Below are 23,434 nucleotides of genomic sequence, written 5' to 3'. Positions count from 1 at the left end.
CTTCGACAGATGCTGATTCTATACCATTTTACAGATGATTTATGCTATGTTATGCTATGTTACGCTCTGTTACATTATGATATGTTATGCTATGCTATGTTATGCTATGTTACGCTATGTTACATTATGATATGTTATGCTATGCTATGTTATGCTATGTTATGCTATGTTACGCTATGTTACATTATGATGTTATGTTATGCTATGTTATGCTATGTTACGCTATGTTATGCTATGCTATGCTATGCTATGCTATTCTATGTTATGCTATGCTATGTTATGCTATGTTATGTTATGCTATGTGATTATATGTTATGTTACATTATGATACATTATGCTATGTTATGCTATGTCATATTATGTTATGCTATGCTATGCTATGTTCAGCACCTCTCACTACTATGGTGGGAGGATTGCCCCATCTCTTTTGTCTTTCTCCATTCACAATGACATCAGCGGGCCCTCTACACAGGTCATCAGACAGGAGACAGATAGTCAAATAGTCATCATCACTCATACAGGCGGACAATTAGCACCCTGATCTCAAATAGCACCCTATTCCCTATATAACTTTTTAACAAAAGTAGTGCACTATATAGGATAGATTGGGTGTCATTGGTGATAACAGCCTCTGACTCTCACTTTAACTTTACAGTCAACAGTAAAAAAATATATATTAAAAAAAAAGGTGCTGACTATTCCCTTTGCTATCTGACTACTTGTGTGAAAATATTTGATGGTGTTGTAGCTATTGTTTTAGCATGATTTGTGGTTTTGGTTGGCATACACTAAGCCCTGTCTGATTTGGAATACACTGTCTCTCCCTCTCTGTGATCCAGCTATAGTCTTGTTTACAAGAAGGCAGTTTATGTGAATGCTTGAGTCAGACTATAGGCCTGCACTACCACCACTCAGCCTTTATGGAGGTGAGTCACGAACGCAACTAACATGCACGGCAGGGAAAACATGTTCTGCTGCTAAATACCAGCGCTTTAGATAATGCTAAGGTTTCTACTATGTGAAAATCCCTGCTAGAGTATTGTCTTTTTCTAGTACATTTAGATTTGAGTTATTTAGCACCGGGGTTCCCCAACCATTTTCACTCAGGGCTCCCCTTCTAGCATTGGGGAATATCCATGTGCAGCGTCTGCTCGCTCTCCCGAGTGGCGCACCTGTCTAAGGTACTGCATCTCAGTGCTAGAGGCGTCACTACAGACCCTGGTTCGATTCCGGGCTGTATCACAACCGGCCGTGATCGGGAGTCCCATAGGGCAGCGCGTAACTGACTTGCCTAGTTAAATAAAGGTACAAAAAATTAATATATATTTCTATGGGCACAAGCACTGTTCATGACACAAACTGTCCACACCCTTCTTGTTGGTGGAGAGAAATCTGCAGGTTTCAAGCTTATTTCCTGCAATTCTACACATTTTTCATGGGGTGCAGAGAAAACGGTGCAGTTTTAAAGCACATTTTCTTGCGATTCCTACACATTTTGACATGTCTAATGTGTATTCATGTGATATTTGAGTGATTACAACATTACTACAAAATCTACGGGCTAAAAACACGTTAGCGGACATGGGCTAGTTGATCTGGACATTTCTGACAGGTTATAAATAGCTCTTCAAGGTCTATAGTGACTGAGATGACAAGAGAAAGACTGATGATTCTCTATCCAATTTAGAAATCGCACCTTGAGCATTCTACTATCACAACTTTAAAGAGTAAGTTGAAAACCAGATGGGGGACGATGACGACACACAATACATCCCACAGTTTGGGAACCACTGATTTAGCAGACATTTTTAGCCAGAGCAACTTATAGGTGCAGGTAGGGTTAAACCCCTTGCTCAAGAGCACATCAGCAAATTTTTTTCACCTAGTCAGCTCACAGATTCAAACCAGCGACCTATCGGTTACTGGCCCAATGCTCTTAACCTCTAGGCTACCGATCGACAATATTAGGACTATTTGGTTCAGATGAACTATTTATTGAGACCTTGTCGCCTTGTCAGAGTAGGCCTACTGTAGGCTATATGACCCACATTCATTTATGATGATAGTTTATGGGCCTGTGTAACAACAGGGTCAAAAGCAGGCTGTGGGTTATCGGCCTGTGTAATGCGCGTGTGTGTGTGGTGTGTTGTGTGTGTGTGTGTGTGTGTGTGTGTGGTGTGCGTGCGGTGTGTGTGTGTGTGTGTGTGTGTGTGTGTGTGTGTGTGTGTGTGTGTGTGTGTGTGTGTGAATTGCTCAATCATCGCCAGAGGCTGCATGTGTCATTCAAGAGGAGGCTGGACCGGGCGGAGTTCCAGCGGCACTGTTCGACTGAGCGTAAGGCTTTGGAATCAGCTGTAGCTTTCTCTGCTCTGTGCTAGACTGTCTCGCTCTCTCTCTCTCTCCGTACAGCGGGGAGAATTTCACACCAGAAAGTACAACGCGATCTCTCTGGACATCCTCTCTCCAGTCCAGACGGACTTGAGGGTTTGACACAGAAGCTGTATTTGAAGGATACATTCCACTACCAGATTCTTGATGCAGCATACAAATCGATTTAACCTGAGAAGTAAGAGTTGCCGTTTGGTGAAAAGCGTTGGGACAGCAGCTGCTCCATGCGCATAGGAAGCTACAATAATGAAAAACACAATTTGCCATTAATCATAAAAGTAATCTGATTTGGATACAATACACGGTTTATTGATTCGCGTTTGCAGAGTGATATTTTGCTCTATTAGGAATGATAAACGTTAAGCGGAGCAACCCGGTCTCATGCATCCTCACGACAAGAGTCGGACAGAAACGGGAGGACTTAGAAACGGGCGAAGAGCCTGTGTCCAAATGCGCCAGGCTGAGTGAGTCTCCGGGTGACTCGGGGCTCCTCGGTAGCTCGCCAGGGTCACTGCTGTCCCCGGTCCCCTCGAGCGGCCCGACTCATCAAGGTCCGTCCCGGATAGGTCCGTTTCTGCTCCTACATATGGCTGATCGGGACAGGATGCACAGCGCACTCAACATTGACACTGGAGACGCGCTGGTGTGCAAGGTAAGTCCAAAGACCATAAACATTCATTGTGCAATTTCTTTGAATGAATGACCGTTTCTGAGATGTGGTGTGTTGCTCAACAACACACAACCTCACATGAAGCCTAGTCTTCGTGAACCCGTTCGTGTACAACATTAGACAACATTTTTCACTGAAATAATAATGTGACAGTAGCCTATTTAAATCATTCATTTATTCATTGTGTTATGCATTGATGAGCAGTGGCCAATGATCCAAATACCCCTTGCGCCTTTTGCACGTTGAGTAATAATAAGGTAATAGCCTAATAATACAGTAACATCCTAATAATAAAGTAATAACCGAATAATACAGTAAAAGACAAATAATACGGTAAAATACTAATAATATGGTAAAAGGTTGATAATATGGTAAAAAAAAAGCCTGATTATACAGTAAAAGCTGAATAATACCGTAATATCCTAATTATATGTTAAAAGCCTAATAGTACGGTAATATCCTAATAACATGGTAAAAACCTAATAATACGGTAATAGCCTAATAACATACAATAAAATCTTAATAATACGGTAATAGCCTAATAACATACAATAAAATCTTAATAATACAGTAATAGCCTAATAATGCGATAAAAATGGAATAATACAGTAATAGCCTAATAACATACGATAAAAGGTTAATAATACGGTAATATCCTAATAACATGGTAAAAACCTAATAATACGGTAATAGCCTAATAACATACAATAAAATCTTAATAATACGGTAATAGCCTAATAATGCGATAAAAATGGAATAATACAGTAATAGCCTAATAACATACGATAAAAGCTTAATAATACGGTAATAGCCTAATAATACAATACAATATGAATAATACGGTAATATCCTAATGATATGGGGTAATAGACAATTAATACTGTAAAAGCCTAACGATAAAAGGTTAATAATACGGTAATATCTTAATAACATGGTAAAAACCTAATAATACGATAATAGCCTAATAACATACATAAGCTTAATAATACGGTAATAGCCTAATGATATGGGGTAATAGACAATTAATACTGTAAAAGCCTAACGATAAAAGGTTAATAATACGATAATGTCCTATATGTTAAATATGTTAAAAGCCTAATAATATGGTAAAAACTGAATAATACGGTAATAGCCTAATAATATGGTAAAAACTGAATAATACGGTAATAGCCTAATAATATGGTAAAAACTGAATAATACGGTAATAGCCCAATTATACGTTAAAAGCCTAATAATACGGTAATAGGCTAATAATATGGTAATAGCCTAATAACATGGTAATAGCATAATAATATGCTAATAGCCTAATAATACGGCAATAGCCTAATAATATGGTAATAGCCTAATAATATGGTAATAGCCTAATAATATGGTAATAGCCTAATAACATGGTAAAACCTAATAATATGGTAATAGCATAATAATATGCTAATAGCCTAATAATACGGTAATATGCTAATAATACGGTAATAGCCTAATAATATGGTAATAGCCTAATAATACGGTAATAGCCTAATAATATGGTAATAGCCTAATAATATGGTAATAGCCTAATAATATGGTAATAGCCTAATAACATACAATAAAAGCGTAATAATACGATAATAGCCTACTAACATACGATAAAAGCTTAATAATACGGTAATAGCCTAATGATATGGTAATATCCTAATAACATGGTAAAACCTAATAATATGGTAATAGCCTAATAATACGGTAATAGCCTAATAATATGGTAATAGCATAATAATATGCTAATAGCCTAATAATAGGCTAATATGCTAATAATACGGTAATAGCCTAATAATATGGTAATAGCCTAATAATATGGTAATAGCCTAATAATATGGTAATAGCCTAATAACATACAATAAAAGCGTAATAATACGATAATAGCCTAATAATACGATAAAAACGAATAATACGGTAATAGCCTAATAATACGGTAATAGCCTAATAATATGGTAATAGCCTAATAATATGGTAATAGCCTAATAATACGATAATAGCCTAATAATACGATAAAAACGAATAATACGGTAATAGCCTAATAACACCATACAATATGAATAATACGGTAATAGCCTAATAACACCATACAATATGAATAATACGGTAATAGCCTAATAACAATACGGTAATAGCCTACTTGACCTTGGCCAACTTTCATTAAGAGTTTATGTTAAGTAGCTGATGGTTTCACACATCACACCCTCTCCGCTGTTTATCGACTCCTCTCATTTGCATTCACGTCAGTAGAATACGCCACACCACGGGCGAAATATGATATGCAAACATTGGAGTGGAAATGTAGAGTTATCCTTCTCTTGTTCCAGGTGCATAAATAAAGACCAACCTTGATCGCGGATGAGATTAAAGCCAGGTGTAGTTTGGGAGACATGCGTCCCCTTTATTTTAACCCATTAAAATAACAAACACCTTTTATTATTGGTGGAAGTCCTCTCTCTCCACCCCTTGGGGGCATAACTCTCATAAATAAGCAGAGCCCACACTGATATCCTACAGGTTTAAATACTAAACATTTGAAATCAGTTGTTTTCAATGGATTGGATTTGTTAGACGATTATAAGACGTATTGACTCACACCAATGGGGCCAAACTCTAAGCTAATACATCTGAATCCACCCTGATAGAGCCCTGTCTCCTCTCTCTGTTCTCACAGGTGTTTCACATGGGTCTGTACCAGGAGAAGATCCGGGCGTACCGCATCCTGCCAGTCCACAGGAACATCAGCCGTATCCGAGACATTGTGCTGGGAGAGCGCTGGGCTTACGTCTTCCTAGAGAAGGACCACGGGGACATGCACGCCTTCGTTAAGAGCTGCAAGCGTTTGGACGAGGAGCGGGCAGCACAGCTCTTTCACCAGGTGGCGTCGGCCGTGGCACACTGCCACCAGCATGGAATCGTATTAGGAGACCTGAAGCTACGCAAATTTGTCTTCTCCGATAGGAAAAGGTGAGATGACACGTGTGCCGTTTTCATACAATATCCTGTCTACCCAAACCACACCAAGCTGGGTCAGATATTGCCTTTCTTATGACCATTCCAGCACTTATGGTGAATATGTAACCTTGCCAGCACAGCACAGCTCGGCTCGGCTTGGCTCAGCTTGGCTCAGCTTGGCTTAGCTTGACTCGGCTCGGCTTGGCTCAGCTTGAATCAGCTTGGCTCAGCTTGGCTCGGCTTGAATCAGCTTTAATCAGCTTGGCTTGACTCGGCTCGGCTCAGCTTGGCTCAGCTTGGCTCAGCTTGGCACAGCTTGGCTTAGCTTGGCTCGGCTTGGCTCAGCTTGGCTCAGCTTGGCTCAGCTTGGCACAGCTTGGCTTAGCTTGGCTCGGCTTGGCTCAGCTTGGCTCAGCTTGGCTCAGCTTGACTCAGCTTGACTCAGCTTGACTCGGCTTGGCTCGGCTTGAATCAGCTTTAATCAGCTTTAATCAGCTTGGCTTGGCTTGGCTTGACTCGGCTCGGCTTGGCTCAGCTTGGCACAGCTTGGCTCAGCTTGACTCAGCTTGGCTCAGCTTGGCTCAGCTTGACTCAGCTTGACTCAGCTTGGCTTGGCTTGACTCGGCTCGGCTTGGCTCAGCTTGACTCAGCTTGGCGTAGCTTGACTCAGCTTGGCTTAGCTTGACTCGGCTCGGCTTGGCTCAGCTTGAATTAGCTTGGCTCAGCTTGGCTCGGCTTGGCTTAGCTTGACTCGGCTCGGGTTGGCTCAGCTTGACTCAGCTTGGCTCAGCTTGGCTTGGCTTGTCTCGGCTTGGCTTGACTCGACTCGGCTCGGCTTGGCTTGGCTCAACTTGACTCAGCTTGAATTAGCTTGACTCAGCTTGGCTCGGCTTAGCTTGACTCGACTCGGGTTGGCTCAGCTTGACTCAGCTTGGCTTGGCTTGGCTCAGTTTGGAATGACTCGACTCGGCTCGGCTTGGCTTGGCTCAGCTTGACTCAGCTTGACTCAGCTTGACTCAGCTTGGCTCAGCTTGGCTCAGCTTGACTCAGCTTGACTCAGCTTGGCTCAGCTTGACTCAGCTTGGCTGTGTAGTGTGAAAGGGCCCTTGATTGATGTCAGTGGTATTATAGTAGAGACACGTAGTGCACCCAGCAAGACAGGCTGGTCAGAGGAAGGGGATGATAAGGCATTATAAGGGGTTCGTACATGTTTATAGAAAGTCTTTGGTTTCACGGTGTAATTGGGGTTAATGGCCAAATACAGTGTTTATTGTGTTTCACAGTTACCTGTTCACAGTACTGTTGTTTACTACATTCAGAATTCCTTCATATAAATCTAATCAAAGTTTATTGGTCATATGCTATTCACCTCCTCTTCCCCCTCCTCCTCCTCCCACTCCTCCTCCTCCTCCTCCCCCTCCTCCTCCTCCTCCTCCCTCCTCCTCCCCCTCCTCCTCCTCCTCCTCCTCCTCTTCCCCCTCCCCCTCCTCCTCCCCCTCCCCCTCCTCTCCCTCCTCTTCCCCCTCCTCCCCCTCCTCCTCTCCCCTCCTCTCCCTCCTCCCCTCCTCCTCCTCCCTCTCCTCCTCCCTCCTCCTCCTCCTCCTCCTCCTCCTCCTCCTCCTCCCCCTCCTCCCCCTCCTCCTCCTCCTCCTCCCTCCTCCTCCCCTCCTCCTCCCTCCTCCTCTCCCTCCTCCTCCTCCTCCTCCTCCTCCTCCTCCTCCTCCTCCTCCTCCTCCTCCTCCTCCTCCCCCTCCTCTTCCCCCTCTCCCTCCTCCTCCCCCTCCTCCCCTCCTGCTCCTCCTCCCCCTCCTCCTCCTCCTCCCCCCCCCTCCCCCTCCTCCTCCCCCTTCTCCTCCCCTCCTCCCCCTACAGACTGCCTCAATGTCTTTATTGTAGAACACCTCCCTTTCCCATAGTCCTCTCCTCTCTTAATAGAAATCAAATCAAATCAAATGTTATTTGTCACATACACATTTAGCAGATGTTATTGTGGGTGTAGTGAAATGCTGGTGTTCCTAGCTCCAACAGTGCAGTAATATCTAACTAAATGCTTGTGTTCCCAGCTCCAACAGTAATATCTAACTAAATGCTTGTGTTCCCAGCTCCAACAGTAATATCTAACTAAATGCTGTGTTCCTAGCTCCAACAGTAATATCTAACTAAATGCTTGTGTTCCCAGCTCCAACAGTAATATCTAACTAAATGCTTGTGTTCCCAGCTCCAACAGTAATATCTAACTAAATGCTTGTGTTCCCAGCTCCAACAGTGCAGTAATATCTAACTAAATGCTTGTGTTTCTAGCTCCAACAGTAATATCTAACTAAATGCTGGTGTTTCTAGCTCCAACAGTAATATCTAACTAAATGCTTGTGTTTCTAGCTCCAACAGTGCAGTAATATCTAACTAAATGCTTGTGTTTCTAGCTCCAACAGTGCAGTAATATCTAACTAAATGCTTGTGTTCCCAGCTCCAACAGTAATATCTAACTAAATGCTTGTGTTTCTAGCTCCAACAGTAATATCTAACTAAATGCTTGTGTTTCTAGCTCCAACAGTGCAGTAATATCTAACTAAATGCTTGTGTTTCTAGCTCCAACAGTAATATCTAACTAAATGCTTGTGTTCCCAGCTCCAACAGTAATATCTAACTAAATGCTTGTGTTTCTAGCTCCAACAGTAATACGGTCTGATAGCAATACGGTCTCTCTGAGGTCTCTCTGACAGCAATACGGTCTCTCTGACAGCAATACGGTCTCTCTGATAGCAATACGGTCTCTTTGAGGTCTCTCTGACAGCAATACGGCTGCAAAGGGGATGAGTCACTCCACTGCACTGAGGAGAGAGGGAGGGGCGGAGGATGGGAGAGAGTGAGGGTGGGAGAGAGTGGGGGTGGGAGAGAGTGAGGGTGGAAGGGAGGGACGGAGGGTGGGAGAGAGTGGGGATGGAAGGGAGTGAGGGTGGGAGAGAGTGAGGGTGGGAGAGAGTGGGGGTGGGAGAGAGTGAGGGTGGGTGGAAGGGAGGGACGGAGGGTGGGAGAGAGTGGGGATGGAAGGGAGTGAGGGTGGGAGAGAGTGGGGGTGGGAGAGAGTGAGGGTGGAAGGAAGTGAGGGTGGAAGGGAGTGAGGGTGGAAGGGAGGCGCTCAGAGAAAGTTGGAGATCATGAACAGACACACAGCCAACCTTGCACAGAGATAATATTAGCAAGCTAGACGTTAAGTGGGTTGGCTGTTGACATTGCGACACTCTGCTGCCAGGCCAGACACACACACACACACACACACACACACACACACACACACACACACACACACACACACACACACACACACACACACACACACACACACACACACACACACACACACACACACACACACACATACACACACACACACACCAGGCGAGCAGGCTGACCCACCAGACTGATTTGACTTAGATGACGGCTTGACCTCCATTACTGTCCTGACCATTTGTGACAGTACATTTATACATAGGACTGGTCTCCTCTCCCCACTGGTCCCCTCTCCCTACTGGTCTCCTCTCCCCACTGGTCTCCTCTCCCCACTGGTCTCCTCTCCCTACTGGTCTCCTCTCCCCACTGGTCTCCTCTCCCCACTGGTCTCCTCTCCCTACTGGTCCCCTCTCCCCACTGGTCTCCTCTCCCTACTGGTCTCCTCTCAGCACTGGTCTCCTCTCAGCACTGGTCTCCTCTCAGCACTGGTCTCCTCTCCCCACTGGTCTCCTCTCAGCACTGGTCTCCTCTCCCCACTGGTCTCCTCTCCCCACTGGTCTCCTCTCAGCACTGGTCTCCTCTCCCCACTGGTCTCCTCTCCCCACTGGTCTCCTCTCCCCACTGGTCTCCTCTCCCCACTGGTCTCCTCTCCCTACTGGTCTCCTCTCCCCACTGGTCTCCTCTCCCTACTGGTCTCCTCTCCCCACTGGTCTCCTCTCCCCACTGGTCTCCTCTCCCCACTGGTCTCCTCTCAGCACTGGTCTCCTCTCCCCACTGCTCTCCTCTCCCCACTGGTCTCCTCTCAGCACTGGTCTCCTCTCCCTACTGGTCTCCTCTCCCGACTGGTCTCCTCTCAGCACTGGTCTCCTCTCAGCACTGGTCTCCTCTCAGCACTGGTCTCCTCTCCCCACTGGTCTCCTCTCAGCACTGGTCTCCTCTCCCCACTGGTCTCCTCTCCCTACTGGTCTCCTCTCCCCACTGGTCTCCTCTCCCTACTGGTCTCCTCTCAGCACTGGTCTCCTCTCCCCACTGGTCTCCTCTCCCCACTGGTCTCCTCTCCCCACTGGTCTCCTCTCAGCACTGGTCTCCTCTCCCCACTGGTCTCCTCTCCCCACTGGTCTCCTCTCAGCACTGGTCTCCTCTCCCCACTGGTCTCCTCTCCCCACTGGTCTCCTCTCCCCACTGGTCTCCTCTCCCCACTGGTCTCCTCTCCCTACTGGTCTCCTCTCCCTACTGGTCTCCTCTCCCCACTGGTCTCCTCTCCCTACTGGTCTCCTCTCCCTACTGGTCTCCTCTCCCCACTGGTCTCCTCTCCCCACTGGTCTCCTCTCAGCACTGGTCTCCTCTCCCTACTGGTCTCCTCTCCCCACTGGTCTCCTCTCCCCACTGGTCTCCTCTCAGCACTGGTCTCCTCTCCCCACTGGTCTCCTCTCCCCACTGGTCTCCTCTCCCCACTGGTCTCCTCTCCCTACTGGTCTCCTCTCCCCACTGGTCTCCTCTCAGCACTGGTCTCCTCTCAGCACTGGTCTCCTCTCAGCACTGGTCTCCTCTCCCTACTGGTCTCCTCTCCCCACTGGTCTCCTCTCCCTACTGGTCTCCTCTCCCCACTGGTCTCCTCTCCCCACTGGTCTCCTCTCCCCACTGGTCTCCTCTCCCCACTGGTCTCCTCTCCCTACTGGTCTCCTCTCCCCACTGGTCTCCTCTCCCCACTGGTCTCCTCTCAGCACTGGTCTCCTCTCCCTACTGGTCTCCTCTCCCCACTGGTCTCCTCTCCCCACTGGTCTCCTCTCCCCACTGGTCTCCTCTCCCTACTGGTCTCCTCTCCCTACTGGTCTCCTCTCAGCACTGGTCTCCTCTCCCCACTGGTCTCCTCTCAGCACTGGTCTCCTCTCCCTACTGGTCTCCTCTCCCCACTGGTCTCCTCTCCCTACTGGTCTCCTCTCCCCACTGGTCCCCTCTCCCCACTGGTCTCCTCTCCCTACTGGTCTCCTCTCCCCACTGGTCTCCTCTCCGCACTGGTCTCCTCTCCCCACTGGTCTCCTCTCAGCACTGGTCTCCTCTCCCTACTGGTCTCCTCTCCCCACTGGTCTCCTCTCCCCACTGGTCTCCTCTCCCCACTGGTCTCCTCTCCCCACTGGTCTCCTCTCCCCACTGGTCTCCTCTCCCCACTGGTCTCCTCTCCCCACTGGTCTCCTCTCAGCACTGGTCTCCTCTCCCCACTGGTCTCCTCTCCCCACTGGTCTCCTCTCCCCACTGGTCTCCTCTCAGCACTGGTCTCCTCTCCCCACTGGTCTCCTCTCAGCACTGGTCTCCTCTCCCCACTGGTCTCCTCTCCCCACTGGTCTCCTCTCCCTACTGCTCTCCTCTCAGCACTGAGGGCTGTGAAGAGGCTCCACAACATTACCATCTACAGTTTACATACACCTAGGCCAAATACATTTAAACTCAGTTTTTCACAATTCCTGGCATTTAACCCTAGTAAAAATCCCTGTCTTAGGTCAGTTAGGATCACCACTTTATTTTAAGAATGTGACATGTCAGAATAATAGTAGAGAGAATGATTTATTTCAGCTTTTATTTCTTTCATCACATTCCCAGTGGGTCAGAAGTTTACATACTCAATTAGTATTTGGTAGCATTGCCTTTAAATTTAAGACAGGAAGGGAGGGGAGGGGAAGAGAGGAGGGGAGGGGAAGAGAGGAGGGGAGGGGAGGATGAGAGGAAGGGAGGGGAGGAGAGGATAGGAAAAAAAGAAAGAGAGTGGAGGGGAAAGAGAGAGGAGAGATCTCTTCCCCTCCACCTGGAGATGACTCACCTACTTTGTCTCTATCGCTATGCACCAGGGCTGTTTGTCTCTATCGCTATGCACCAGGGCTGTTTGTCTCTATCACTATGCACCAGGGCTGTTTGTCTCTATCGCTATGCACCAGGGCTGTTTGTCTCTATCGCTATGCACCGGGGCTGTTTGTCTCTATCGCTATGCACCGGGGCTGTTTCTCTCTATCGCTATGCACCGGGGCTGTTTGTCTCTATCGCTATGCACCAGGGCTGTTTCTCTCTATCGCTATGCACCAGGGCTGTTTGTCTCTATCGCTATGCACCAGGGCTGTTTGTCTCTATCACTATGCACCAGGGCTGTTTGTCTCTATCGCTATGCACCAGGGCTGTTTGTCTCTATCGCTATGCACCGGGGCTGTTTGTCTCTATCGCTATGCACCGGGGCTGTTTCTCTCTATCGCTATGCACCGGGGCTGTTTGTCTCTATCGCTATGCACCAGGGCTGTTTCTCTCTATCGCTATGCACCAGGGCTGTTTGTCTCTATCGCTATGCACCAGGGCTGTTTCTCTCTATCGCTATGCACCAGGGCTGTTTGTCTCTATCGCTATGCACCAGGGCTGTTTGTCTCTATCGCTATGCACCAGGGCTGTTTCTCTCTATCGCTATGCACCAGGGCTGTTTGTCTCCGTCGCTATGCACCAGGGCTGTTTGTCTCTATCGCTATGCACCAGGGCTGTTTGTCTCTATCGCTATGCACCAGGGCTGTTTGTCTCCGTCGCTATGCACCAGGGCTGTTTGTCTCTATCGCTATGCACCGGGGCTGTTTGTCTCTATCGCTATGCACCAGGGCTGTTTGTCTCTATCGCTATGCACCAGGGCTGTTTGTCTCTATCGCTATGCACCAGGGCTGTTTGTCTCTATCGCTATGCACCAGGGCTGTTTGTCTCTATCGCTATGCACCAGGGCTGTTTCTCTCTCAGACAGACCAGCCACTGTTGGAAGCCCACAATCTACATTGTCTTTCTTGGGTTACATGAGGTGCGGATATTAACTAAGTTACAAATGGCACTCTATTCCCCATTAAACAGTATACTGTATAGTGCAGTACTTTTGACCAGAGCCCAATAGACCCTGTGTAGGGAATAGGGCTCCATTTTGGATGCAGCCCATCCAGTCTCAGTTCATGAACTTGTCCTGTCCGGGCTCTGTTAAGGTACACAGGGACACCCCCTACCTCCCAACCTCATAGATCTAAGCTCTGCTGTGGCTATAGCACAGCACAGTGAATGAGTGTTTGGCTGGATTTGTCTGAGTGTGAAGTGATCTACTGTTATACCAGTGGTATAAAGTACTTCAGTAAAAATACTTTAAAGTACTACTGAATAAGTTTTTGGGGGTACTTTACTTCACAATTTATATTTTTGACAACTTTTATTTTTACTTCACTACATTCCTTAATAAAATTACATTATGAGTGCTTAGCAGGACAGAAAATTGTCCAATTCGCACACTTATCAAGAGAACATCCCTGGTCCTCCCTACTGCCTCTGATCTGGAGGACTCACTAAACAGAGAACATCCCTGGTCATCCCTACTGTCTTTGATCTGGAGGACTCACTAAACAGAGAACATCCCTGGTCATCCCTACTGCCTCTGATCTGGAGGACTCACTAAACAGAGAACATCCCTGGTCGTCCCTACTGCCTCTGATCTGGAGGACTCACTAAACAGAGAACATCCCTGGTCGTCCCTACGCCCTCTGATCTGGAGGACTCACTAAACAGAGAACATCCCTGGTCATCCCTACTGCCTCTGATCTGGAGGACTCACTAAACAGAGAACATCCCTGGTCGTCCCTACTGCCTCTGATCTGGAGGACTCACTAAACAGAGAACATCCCTGGTCGTCCCTACTGCCTCTGATCTGGAGGACTCACTAAACAGAGAACATCCCTGGTCGTCCCTACTGCCTCTGATCTGGAGGACTCACTAAACAGAGAACATCCCTGGTCATCCCTACTGCCTCTGATCTGGAGGACTCACTAAACAGAGAACATCCCTGGACGTCCCTACTGCCTCTGATCTGGAGGACTCACTAAACAGAGAACATCCCTGGTCATCCCTACTGCCTCTGATCTGGAGGACTCACTAAACAGAGAACATCCCTGGTCGTCCCTACTGCCTCTGATCTGGAGGACTCACTAAACAGAGAACATCCCTGGTCATCCCTACTGTCTCTGATCTGGAGGACTCACTAAACAGAGAACATCCCTGGTCGTCCCTACTGCCTCTGATCTGGAGGACTCACTAAACAGAGAACATCCCTGGTCATCCCTACTGTCTCTGATCTGGAGGACTCACTAAACAGAGAACATCCCTGGTCGTCCCTACTGCCTCTGATCTGGAGGACTCACTAAACAGAGAACATCCCTGGTCATCCCTACTGCCTCTGATCTGGAGGACTCACTAAACAGAGAACATCTCTGGTCATCCCTACTGCCTCTGATCTGGAGGACTCACTAAACAGAAATGCTTTGCTTGTAAATTATGTCTGAGTGTTGGAGTGTGCCCCTGGTTATCCGTCTGGTTTTCTTAATATAAGACATTTTAAATTGTTCGTACTTTTACATTTGATACTTCAGTATATTTAAAACCAAATACTTTTAGACTTTTACTCAAGTAGTATTTTACTGGGGGACTTTTAATTTAACTTGAGTCATTTTCTATTAAGGTATCTTTACTTTTACTCAAGTATAATAATGGAGTACTTTTCCCACCGCTGCTGTGTACTGAAGTGCATCTATGTGTGTGAGCCTAGAGAAGGAAGTGGGTTGGGGGAAAATTGGGTACTTCCTTTCTCTTAAGAAGGCCATTACGAGATAGTGATCCATCCATACTTCATTTGATCGTTCAGTATGATCACGCATGTCCGTGTGTGTGAGGGCCTTGCTGCCTCTGGCCTGATGCGAGGGCCTTGCTGCCTCTGGCCTGATGCGAGGGCCTTGCTGCCTCTGGCCTGATGCGAGGGCCTTGCTGCCTCTGGCCTGATGCGAGGGCCTTGCTGCCTCTGGCCTGATGCGAGGGCCTTGCTGCCTCTGGCCTGATGCGAGGGCCTTGCTGCCTCTGGCCTGATGCGAGGGCCTTGCTGCCTCTGGCCTGATGCGAGGGCCTTGCTGCCTCTGGCCTGATGCGAGGGCCTTGCTGCCTCTGGCCTGATGCGAGGGCCTTGCTGCCTCTGGCCTGATGCGAGGGCCTTGCTGCCTCTGGCCTGAACTCGCTGAGGGATGCAGACAGGGGTTTTTCATGATACAACAGGCTGTGACTTCAGTCTGTCAGTGTAATATGAAGGATCTGATCTGTGAGCTGTTTGAGGTGACGTCGCTAACTACACTAATCACTGTCAGGAATAGACACTCTAACTCAGACCAGTAACAGATTGTATTGGTCATAGACATAGATAATGAATATGGATGAACTAGGCTGAATCCCACATGGCACTCTATTCCCTATATAGTGCACTACTTTAGACCAGAACCCTATAGAACCCTATTCCCTATATAGTGCACTACTTTAGACCAGAGCCCTATGGGACCCTATTCCCTATATAGTGCACTATTTTAGACCAGAGCCCTATGGGACCCTATTCCCTATATAGTGCACTACTTTAGACCAGAGCCCTATGGGACCCTATTCCCTATATAGTGCACTACTTTAGACCAGAGCCCTATGGGACCCTATTCCCTATATAGTGCAGGGTTCTATGGGACCCTATTCCCTATATAGTGCACTACTTTAGACCAGAGCCCTATGGGACCCTATTCCCTATATAGTGCACTACTTTAGAGCAGGGCCCTATGGAACCCTATTCCCTATATAGTGCAGGGCTCTATGGGACCCTATTCCCTATATATAGTGCACTACTTTAGAGCAGGGCTCTATGGAACCCTATTCCCTATATAGTGCAGGGCTCTATGGGACCCTATTCCCTATATAGTGCAGGGCTCTATGGGACCCTATTCCCTATATATAGTGCACTACTTTAGAGCAGGGCTCTATGGACATAGGGTGCCATTTGGGAGACTGCTTTGGTGCACGTGTCCAGTAAGAGGCTGTTAGGAGCACCATGGTAATTTCACCAGTGAATCATCATCGCTGTAGTAGACGGTGTTGTAAGTCCTGATAACTAATGCTTGCTGGCAGAGCATTGCATAAAATGATGCCATGCCGTTGCTCTCTGTCCTGCACAGAGGCTGGGATTTCTTCTAATCCATAATGAAATAAGTACTCGTTGTCATAGGTCAACAATGTAAGAGCATTATAAGACCTGCTAATACCCAAACCATGCTGTGTTGTCCTATATCTATTAACCAAACCATGCTGTGTTGTTCTATCTCTAATACCCAAACCATGCTGTGTTGTTCTATCTATATTACCCAAACCATGCTGTGTTGTCCTATCTCTAATACCCAAACCATGCTGTGTTGTCCTATCTCTAATACCCAAACCATGCTGTGTTGTCCTATCTCTAATACCCAAACCATGCTGTGTTGTCCTATCTCTAATACCCAAACCATGCTGTGTTGTCCTATCTCTAATACCCAAACCATGCTGTGTTGTCCTATCTCTAATACCCAAACCATGCTGGTTGCTTAATATAAGGAATTTGAAATAATTTTAACTTTTTCTTTTTATACTTTTATTAGTTTATTTTAGCAATTACATTCACTTTCGATACTTAAATATATTTAAAACCAAATTTTACTAAAGTTTTTTTTTTTTACTGGGTGACTTTCACTTTTACTTTAGTCATTTTCTATTTAGGTATCTTTAAGTATGATAATTGGGTACTTTTTCCACCACTGTTAACAGACTCACAAGACTTTATTTTCATTTAAACTTTTTGATGTCTATGATGTACTAAAGTGCTTAGCTAAAGACTGATGTTAATTAAATAACCGAAGGGGGCTTTATTCACTTGATCCTTCCTTACTGCAGCTCTCTGCCCCAGTATAGACCTTACCGTGAAATATGTACCTACAGTGGCTTACGAAAGTATTCACCCCCCTAGGCATTTTTCCTATTTTGTTGCCTTACAACCTGGAATTAAAATGGATTTTTTTTTTGGGTGGGGGGGGTTTGTATCATTTGATTTACACAACATGCAGATGAAGATGCAAAAAAGTTTATATTGTGAAACAAACAAGAAATAAGACAGAAAAAAAACGGAAATCTTGAGCGTGCATAACTATTCAACCCCTGTAAAGTCAATACTTTGTAGAGCCACCTTTTTGCAGCAATTACAGCTGCAAGTCTCTTGGGGTATGTCTCTATAAGCTTGGCACATCTAGCCACTGGGATTGTTGCCCATTTTTCAAGGCAAAACTGCTCCAGCTCTCTCAAGATGGATGGGTTCCGCTGGTGTACAGAGGAACCTTTAGTCATACCACAGGGTTTGCTCCAGACAGAGTTTTCCTTAATGGCCAAAAAGCTCAATTTTAGTCTCATCTGACCAGAGTACCTTCTTCCATATGTTTGGGGAGTTTCCCACATGCCTTTTTGGTGAACACCAAACGTGTTTGCTTATTTTTTTCTTTAAGCAATGGCTTTTTTTCTGGCCACTCTTCCGTAAAGCCCAGCTCTGTGGAGTGTACGGCTTAAAGTGGTCCTATGGACAGATACTCCAATCTCCGCTGTGGAACTTTTGCAGCTCCTTCAGGGTTATCTTTGGTCTCTTTGTTGCCTCTCTGATTAATGCCCTCCTTGCCTGGTCCGTGAGTTTTGGTGTGCGGTCCTCTCTTGACAGGTTTGTTGTGGTGCCATATTCTTTCCATGTTTTAATAATGGATTTAACGGTGCTCAGTGGGATGTTCAAAGTTTTTTATATTTTTTATAACCCAACCCTGATCTGTACTTCTCCACAACTTGGTCCCTGACCTGTTTGGAGAGCTCCTTGGTCTTGATGGTGCCATTTACTTGGTGGTGCCCCTTGCTTAGTGGTGTTGTAGACTCTGGGGCCTTTCAGAACAGGTGTATATATACTGAGATCATGTGACAGATCATGTGACACTTAGATTGCAGACAGGTGGACTTTATTTAACTAATTATGTGACTTCTGAAGGTAATTGGTTGCACCAGATCTTATTTAGGGGCTTCATAGGAAAGGGGATGAATACATATGCACGCACCACTTTTACGTTTTTAATCATAAGTAATTTTTTTCATTTCACTTCACCAATTTGGACTATTTTGTCTATGTCCATTACATGAAATCCAAATAAAAATCAATTTTAATTACAGGTTGTAATGCAACAACATTGGAAAAACGCCAAGGGGGGTGAATACTTTTGCAGGGCACTGTATTGCAGAATCCTTAACCTATGTGTTTAATGTCTCTGGTGTTATGCCTAAGATGTCCTCCCCCTTCATTAAGGAGCAGGTAACACTTTATTTGGATAGTCCATCTATAGATATTCTACAGACTATCAGTAATATTCCAACTAACTACACTACATGACCAAAAGTATGTGGACACCTGTTTGTCGAATATCTCATTCCAAAATCATGGGCCTTAATATGGAGTTGGTCCCCCCCCCCTTTGCTGCTATAATAGCCTCCACTCTTTTGGGAAGGGCTTTCCACTAGATGTTGGAACATTGCTTCCATTAAAACAAAAAAAACATTAGTGAGGTCGGGCATTGATGTTGGGGCGATTAGGTCCTGGCTCACGGTCGGCGTTCCAATTCATCCCAAAGGTGTTCGATGGGGTTGAGGGCTCTGCGCAGGCCTAATAAAGTTCTTCCACACCGATCTTGACAAACCATTTCTGTATGGAACTCGCTTTGTGCATGAGGGCCATTGTCATGCGGAAACAGGAAAGGGCCTTCCTCCAAACTGTTGCCACAAAGTTGGAAGCACAGAAACATCTAGAATGTCATTGTATGCTGTAGCATTAAGATTTCCCTTCACTGGAACTAAGGGGCCCAAACCATGAAAAACAGCCCCAGACCATTATTCCTCCTCCACCAAACTTTACAGTTGGCACTATGAATTCGGGCAGGTAGCGATCTTCTGGCATCCGCCAAACCCAGATTTGTCCGTTGGACTGCCAGATGGTGAAGCGTGATTTATCACTCCAGAGAACGCGTTTCCACTGCTCCAGAGTCCAATGGCGGCGAGCTTTACACCACTCCAACCGACAGTTGGCATGGTGCATGGAGATCTTAGGCTTGTGTGCGTCTGCTCGGCCATAGAAACCCATTTCATGAAGCTCCAGACGAACAGTTCCTGTGCTGCAGTTGTTTTCAGAGGTAGTTTGGAACTCGGTAGTGAGTATTGCAACCAAGGACAGCTTTTGTAGCCTACCACTTAGCGGCTGAGCCGTTGTTGCTCCTAGATGTTTCCACTTTACAATAACAGCACTTACAGTTGACCGGGGCAGCTCTAGCAGGGAAGATATTTGACAAACTGACTTGTTAGAAAGGTGGCATCCTATGACGGTGCCACGTTGAAAGTCACTGAGCTCTTCAGTAAGGCCATTCTACTGCCTATGTTTACTATGGAGATTGCATGGCTGTGAGCTTGATTTTATACACCTGTCAGCAACGGGTGGGACTGAAATAGTCAAGTCCACTAATTTGAAGGGGTATCAACATACTTTTGTATATATAGTATCTAGCTCTAAACCTAACCTTAACCCTTACCCTAACCTTAACCCTTATCCTAACCCTTACCCTAACCCTTATTCTAACCTTAACCCTTACCCTAGCACTAAACCTAACCCTTATCCTAACCCTAACCCTTATCCTAACCTTAACCCTTACCCTAGCACTAAACCTAACCCTTATTCTAACCATAACCCTTACCCTAGCACTAAACCTAACCCTTATCCTAACCCTAACCCTTATCCTAACCTTAACCCTTACCCTAGCACTAAACCTAAACCTTATCCTAACCCTAACCCTTATCCTAACCTTAACCCTTACCCTAGCACTAAACCTAACCCTTATTCTAACCATAACCCTTACCCTAGCACTAAACCTAACCCTTATCCTAACCCTAACCCTTATCCTAACCTTAACCCTTACCCTAGCACTAAACCTAACCCTTATTCTAACCTTAACCCTTATCCTAACCTTAACCCTTACCCTAGCACTAAACCTAACCCTTATCCTAACCTTAACCCTTATCCTAACCTTAACCCTTACCCTAGCACTAAACCTAACCCTTATTCTAACCATAACATTAACATTAGCAATCAGTTGCTTATCGATAGATAAGGTTAGGATAAGAGTTTGTTGATAGTATGACCATCTGTTGAGCATCTACGGATGGAAAATCCGGACTATCCAAATAAAGTGTGACCGGTGATCGTTCTAATAACAGAGATATGTTATATAATGACGAGATGGTCTCTAACAATGTGAGTCGTTGTCGCAAAGGCAGAAAGGCAGGTGGGAGGAAGCGAGATCAGGTGGGAACATTCTAGCCAGTGAGAGAGGGCAGATACGCGTGTGAACAGACTCCAATATTAAAATAGATTTTCTCCAAGTTGCCGAGATGCCGTACGTCAGTACATTCGTAACAACCTAAACATTACAGAATTTATATTCGATCAAATAAGTCTCACTTAGCAAATTAGCAATCACAATTTTTGTTGACCAAATCGGACGCTCTCTCTCATAGACCTCCATAAAAAAAAAAATACCCTCTTGGTCTGCTTATCGCTGTATTCTCGCGTGGACAGATTTTTGATGTGAGTGGAGCCTCTTGCTTCGCCCTCTCTGTTAATAACCAACCCATGCTCTTTGTTGTCGTGTAGGACCCATGTGAAGCTGGAAGGCCTGGAGGACTGCAGGGTTCTCGAAGGAGATGATGACTCTATGTCCTACACCTACGGCTGCCCAGCCTACATCAGCCCGGAGATCCTGAACGGCTCCAGCTCGTACTCCGGGAAGCAGGCGGACGTCTGGTCCCTAGGGGTGATGCTCTACACTATGCTGGTGGGACGCTACCCTTTCCACGACCCAGACCCAGCTACCCTCTTCTCCAAGATCCGCCGGGGCCATTGCTGCCTACCTGAGAGCCTCTCTCCCCGGGCAAAGTGCCTGCTGCGATCCCTGCTGAGGAAAGAACCATGGGACAGACTGACTGCTGCCGAGGTGCTTATCCATCCGTGGTTCCACACCACTGCCGCCAACGCACAGGAAACAAGGGTCAGTGAACAGGAAGTGGGCTCAGTGGAACAGACAGTGCCTTCCTGTGATGTGGAAGAGGAGAATGATCTGTTCTGTTGATCGATGGGATGCATCACCGTGAGTGGAATCGGACCAAAACATGCTCAAATTTTACCTTCAAGAGCGTTTACATTTTAATTTAGATTTGTTTTTGGATAATGGTCTTATACTGTTGTGTATGTACCTCAGACACAAGTTTGTAACTCAAAGTACTGTAGTGTTTCATCTATGTGTGTTAGATTAAGGGAATTGTGTGAAGTGCTCCACCATCATTGTGCGTTGTGTGTGTTCACAAGAAGTAATTCGGTGCTAAAAAACCAGCTCACCATCACATGATGCTGTTTTATTAAGAGTAGATTAAAGATACAATCTGCTGTTCAAACCGACACCCTACCACTGTTTTGGTAAATAGCTGAGGGAATAACAGAGTAGAAACTCAGGGGCTAATAGAGGTGTGGGAAAGTGTATATTTCTACCCTTCTACTGACATCGGACTATTTCTACCCCGAGTACTGAACCGACATCGGACTATTTCTACCCTGAGTACTGAACCGACATCCGACTATTTCTACCCTGAGTACTGAACCGACATCGGACTATTTGTACCCTGAGTACTGAACTGACATCTGACTATTTCTACCCTGAGTACTGAACTGACATCTGACTATTTCTACCCCGAGTACTGAACCGACATCGGACTATTTCTACCCTGAGTACTGAACCGACATCGGACTATTTCTACCCTGAGTACTGAACCGACATCGGACTATTTCTACCCTGAGTACTGAACCGACATCTGACTATATCTACCCCGAGTACTGAACCGACATCGGACTATTTCTACCCTGAGTACTGAACCGACATCGGACTATTTCTACCCTGAGTACTGAACCGACATCGGACTATTTCTACCCCGAGTACTGAACCGACATCGGACTATTTCTACCCTGAGTACTGAACCGACATCGGACTATTTCTACCCTGAGTACTGAACCGACATCTGACTATATCTACCCTGAGTACTGAACTGACATCTGACTATTTCTACCCTGAGTACTGAACCGACATCTGACTATTTCTACCCTGAGTACTGAACCGACATCGGACTATTTCTACCCTGAGTACTGAACCGACATCGGACTATTTCTACCCTGAGTACTGAACCGACATCTGACTATATCTACCCTGAGTACTGAACTGTACTGTACTGTGATTACTGCTATTTTTCCATTCAAAGCTGAGGTTCAATAGCTCCATCGCTATGGTTAGTCTGTCCATTTGGCAGCCTATTCCCTCTATAGGGCACCACAGACCTATGGGCCCTGGTCAACAGTAATGAACTACATAGGGAGTAGGGTTCCATTTGTGATGCAGACTGAGACAGTGATGTTCCCTCTCTTTAATGTTCAGTCTGGCAGTCATTCTCCCATGACTGTGATGTTCCCTCTCTTTAATGTTCAGTCTGGCAGTCATTCTCCCATGACTGTGATGTTCCCTCTCTTTAATGTTCAGTCTGGCAGTCATTCTCCCATGACTGTGATGTTCCCTCTCTTTAATGTTCAGTCTAGCAGTCATTCTCCCATGACAGTGATGTTCCCTCTCTTTAATGTTCAGTCTAGCAGTCATTCTCTTCTCGTCTATTGTGGCCCAGGTAGTGTTTCCTCAATGACGTTTGGCCAAATGAATCTACAATCAACTATTGGTATTATTAGACAAGACTTTTCCATTATCTGTTGTTTTATTTGATCTTCTGAAAAGCTGTTTGACGTAGGGTGAACCACGTATACATTCAATCTAGACTTTAACTGACTCGCGTGCACTGTTTACGTTTATAGTGCACTGTTTACGTTTATAGTGCACTGTTTACGTTTATAGTGCACTGTTTACGTTTATAGTGCACTGTTTACGTTTATAGTGCACTGTTTATGTTTATAGTGCACTGTTTACGTTTATAGTGCACTGTTTACGTTTATAGTGCACTGTTTACGTTTATAGTGCACTGTTTACGTTTATAGTGCACTGTGACGTTTATAGTGCACTGTGAATGAAGTATTTGTGACACATTCTCAAGGCTTGACCACATAGGTTAAAGAGAAAATATGATTAATTGTAAAAACATGTAAATATGTTTGTGGAGAAATGTTATAAAAAATATATATTTTATAATTCA

At 45.8% G+C, this 23,434-nt stretch overlaps 1 protein-coding gene across 1 annotated transcript; it reads left to right on the top strand.

Annotated features, from left to right (window-relative positions):
* Positions 1–2,328: 2,328 nt before the first annotated feature.
* Positions 2,329–23,434, top strand: LOC106589124 (tribbles homolog 1). The gene is made up of 3 exons (XM_014178822.2): positions 2,329–3,040; positions 5,742–6,034; positions 20,850–23,434. The coding sequence occupies exons 1-3, from the start codon at positions 2,738–2,740 to the stop codon at positions 21,322–21,324; spliced, it is 1,071 nt and encodes a 356-aa protein (XP_014034297.1). The 5' UTR covers positions 2,329–2,737; the 3' UTR covers positions 21,325–23,434.

The sequence above is a fragment of the Salmo salar genome, chromosome ssa27 (assembly GCF_905237065.1).
Source record: "Salmo salar chromosome ssa27, Ssal_v3.1, whole genome shotgun sequence".
NCBI lineage: Eukaryota > Metazoa > Chordata > Actinopteri > Salmoniformes > Salmonidae > Salmo > Salmo salar.
This window is presented reverse-complemented; position numbering and strand designations above follow the sequence as displayed.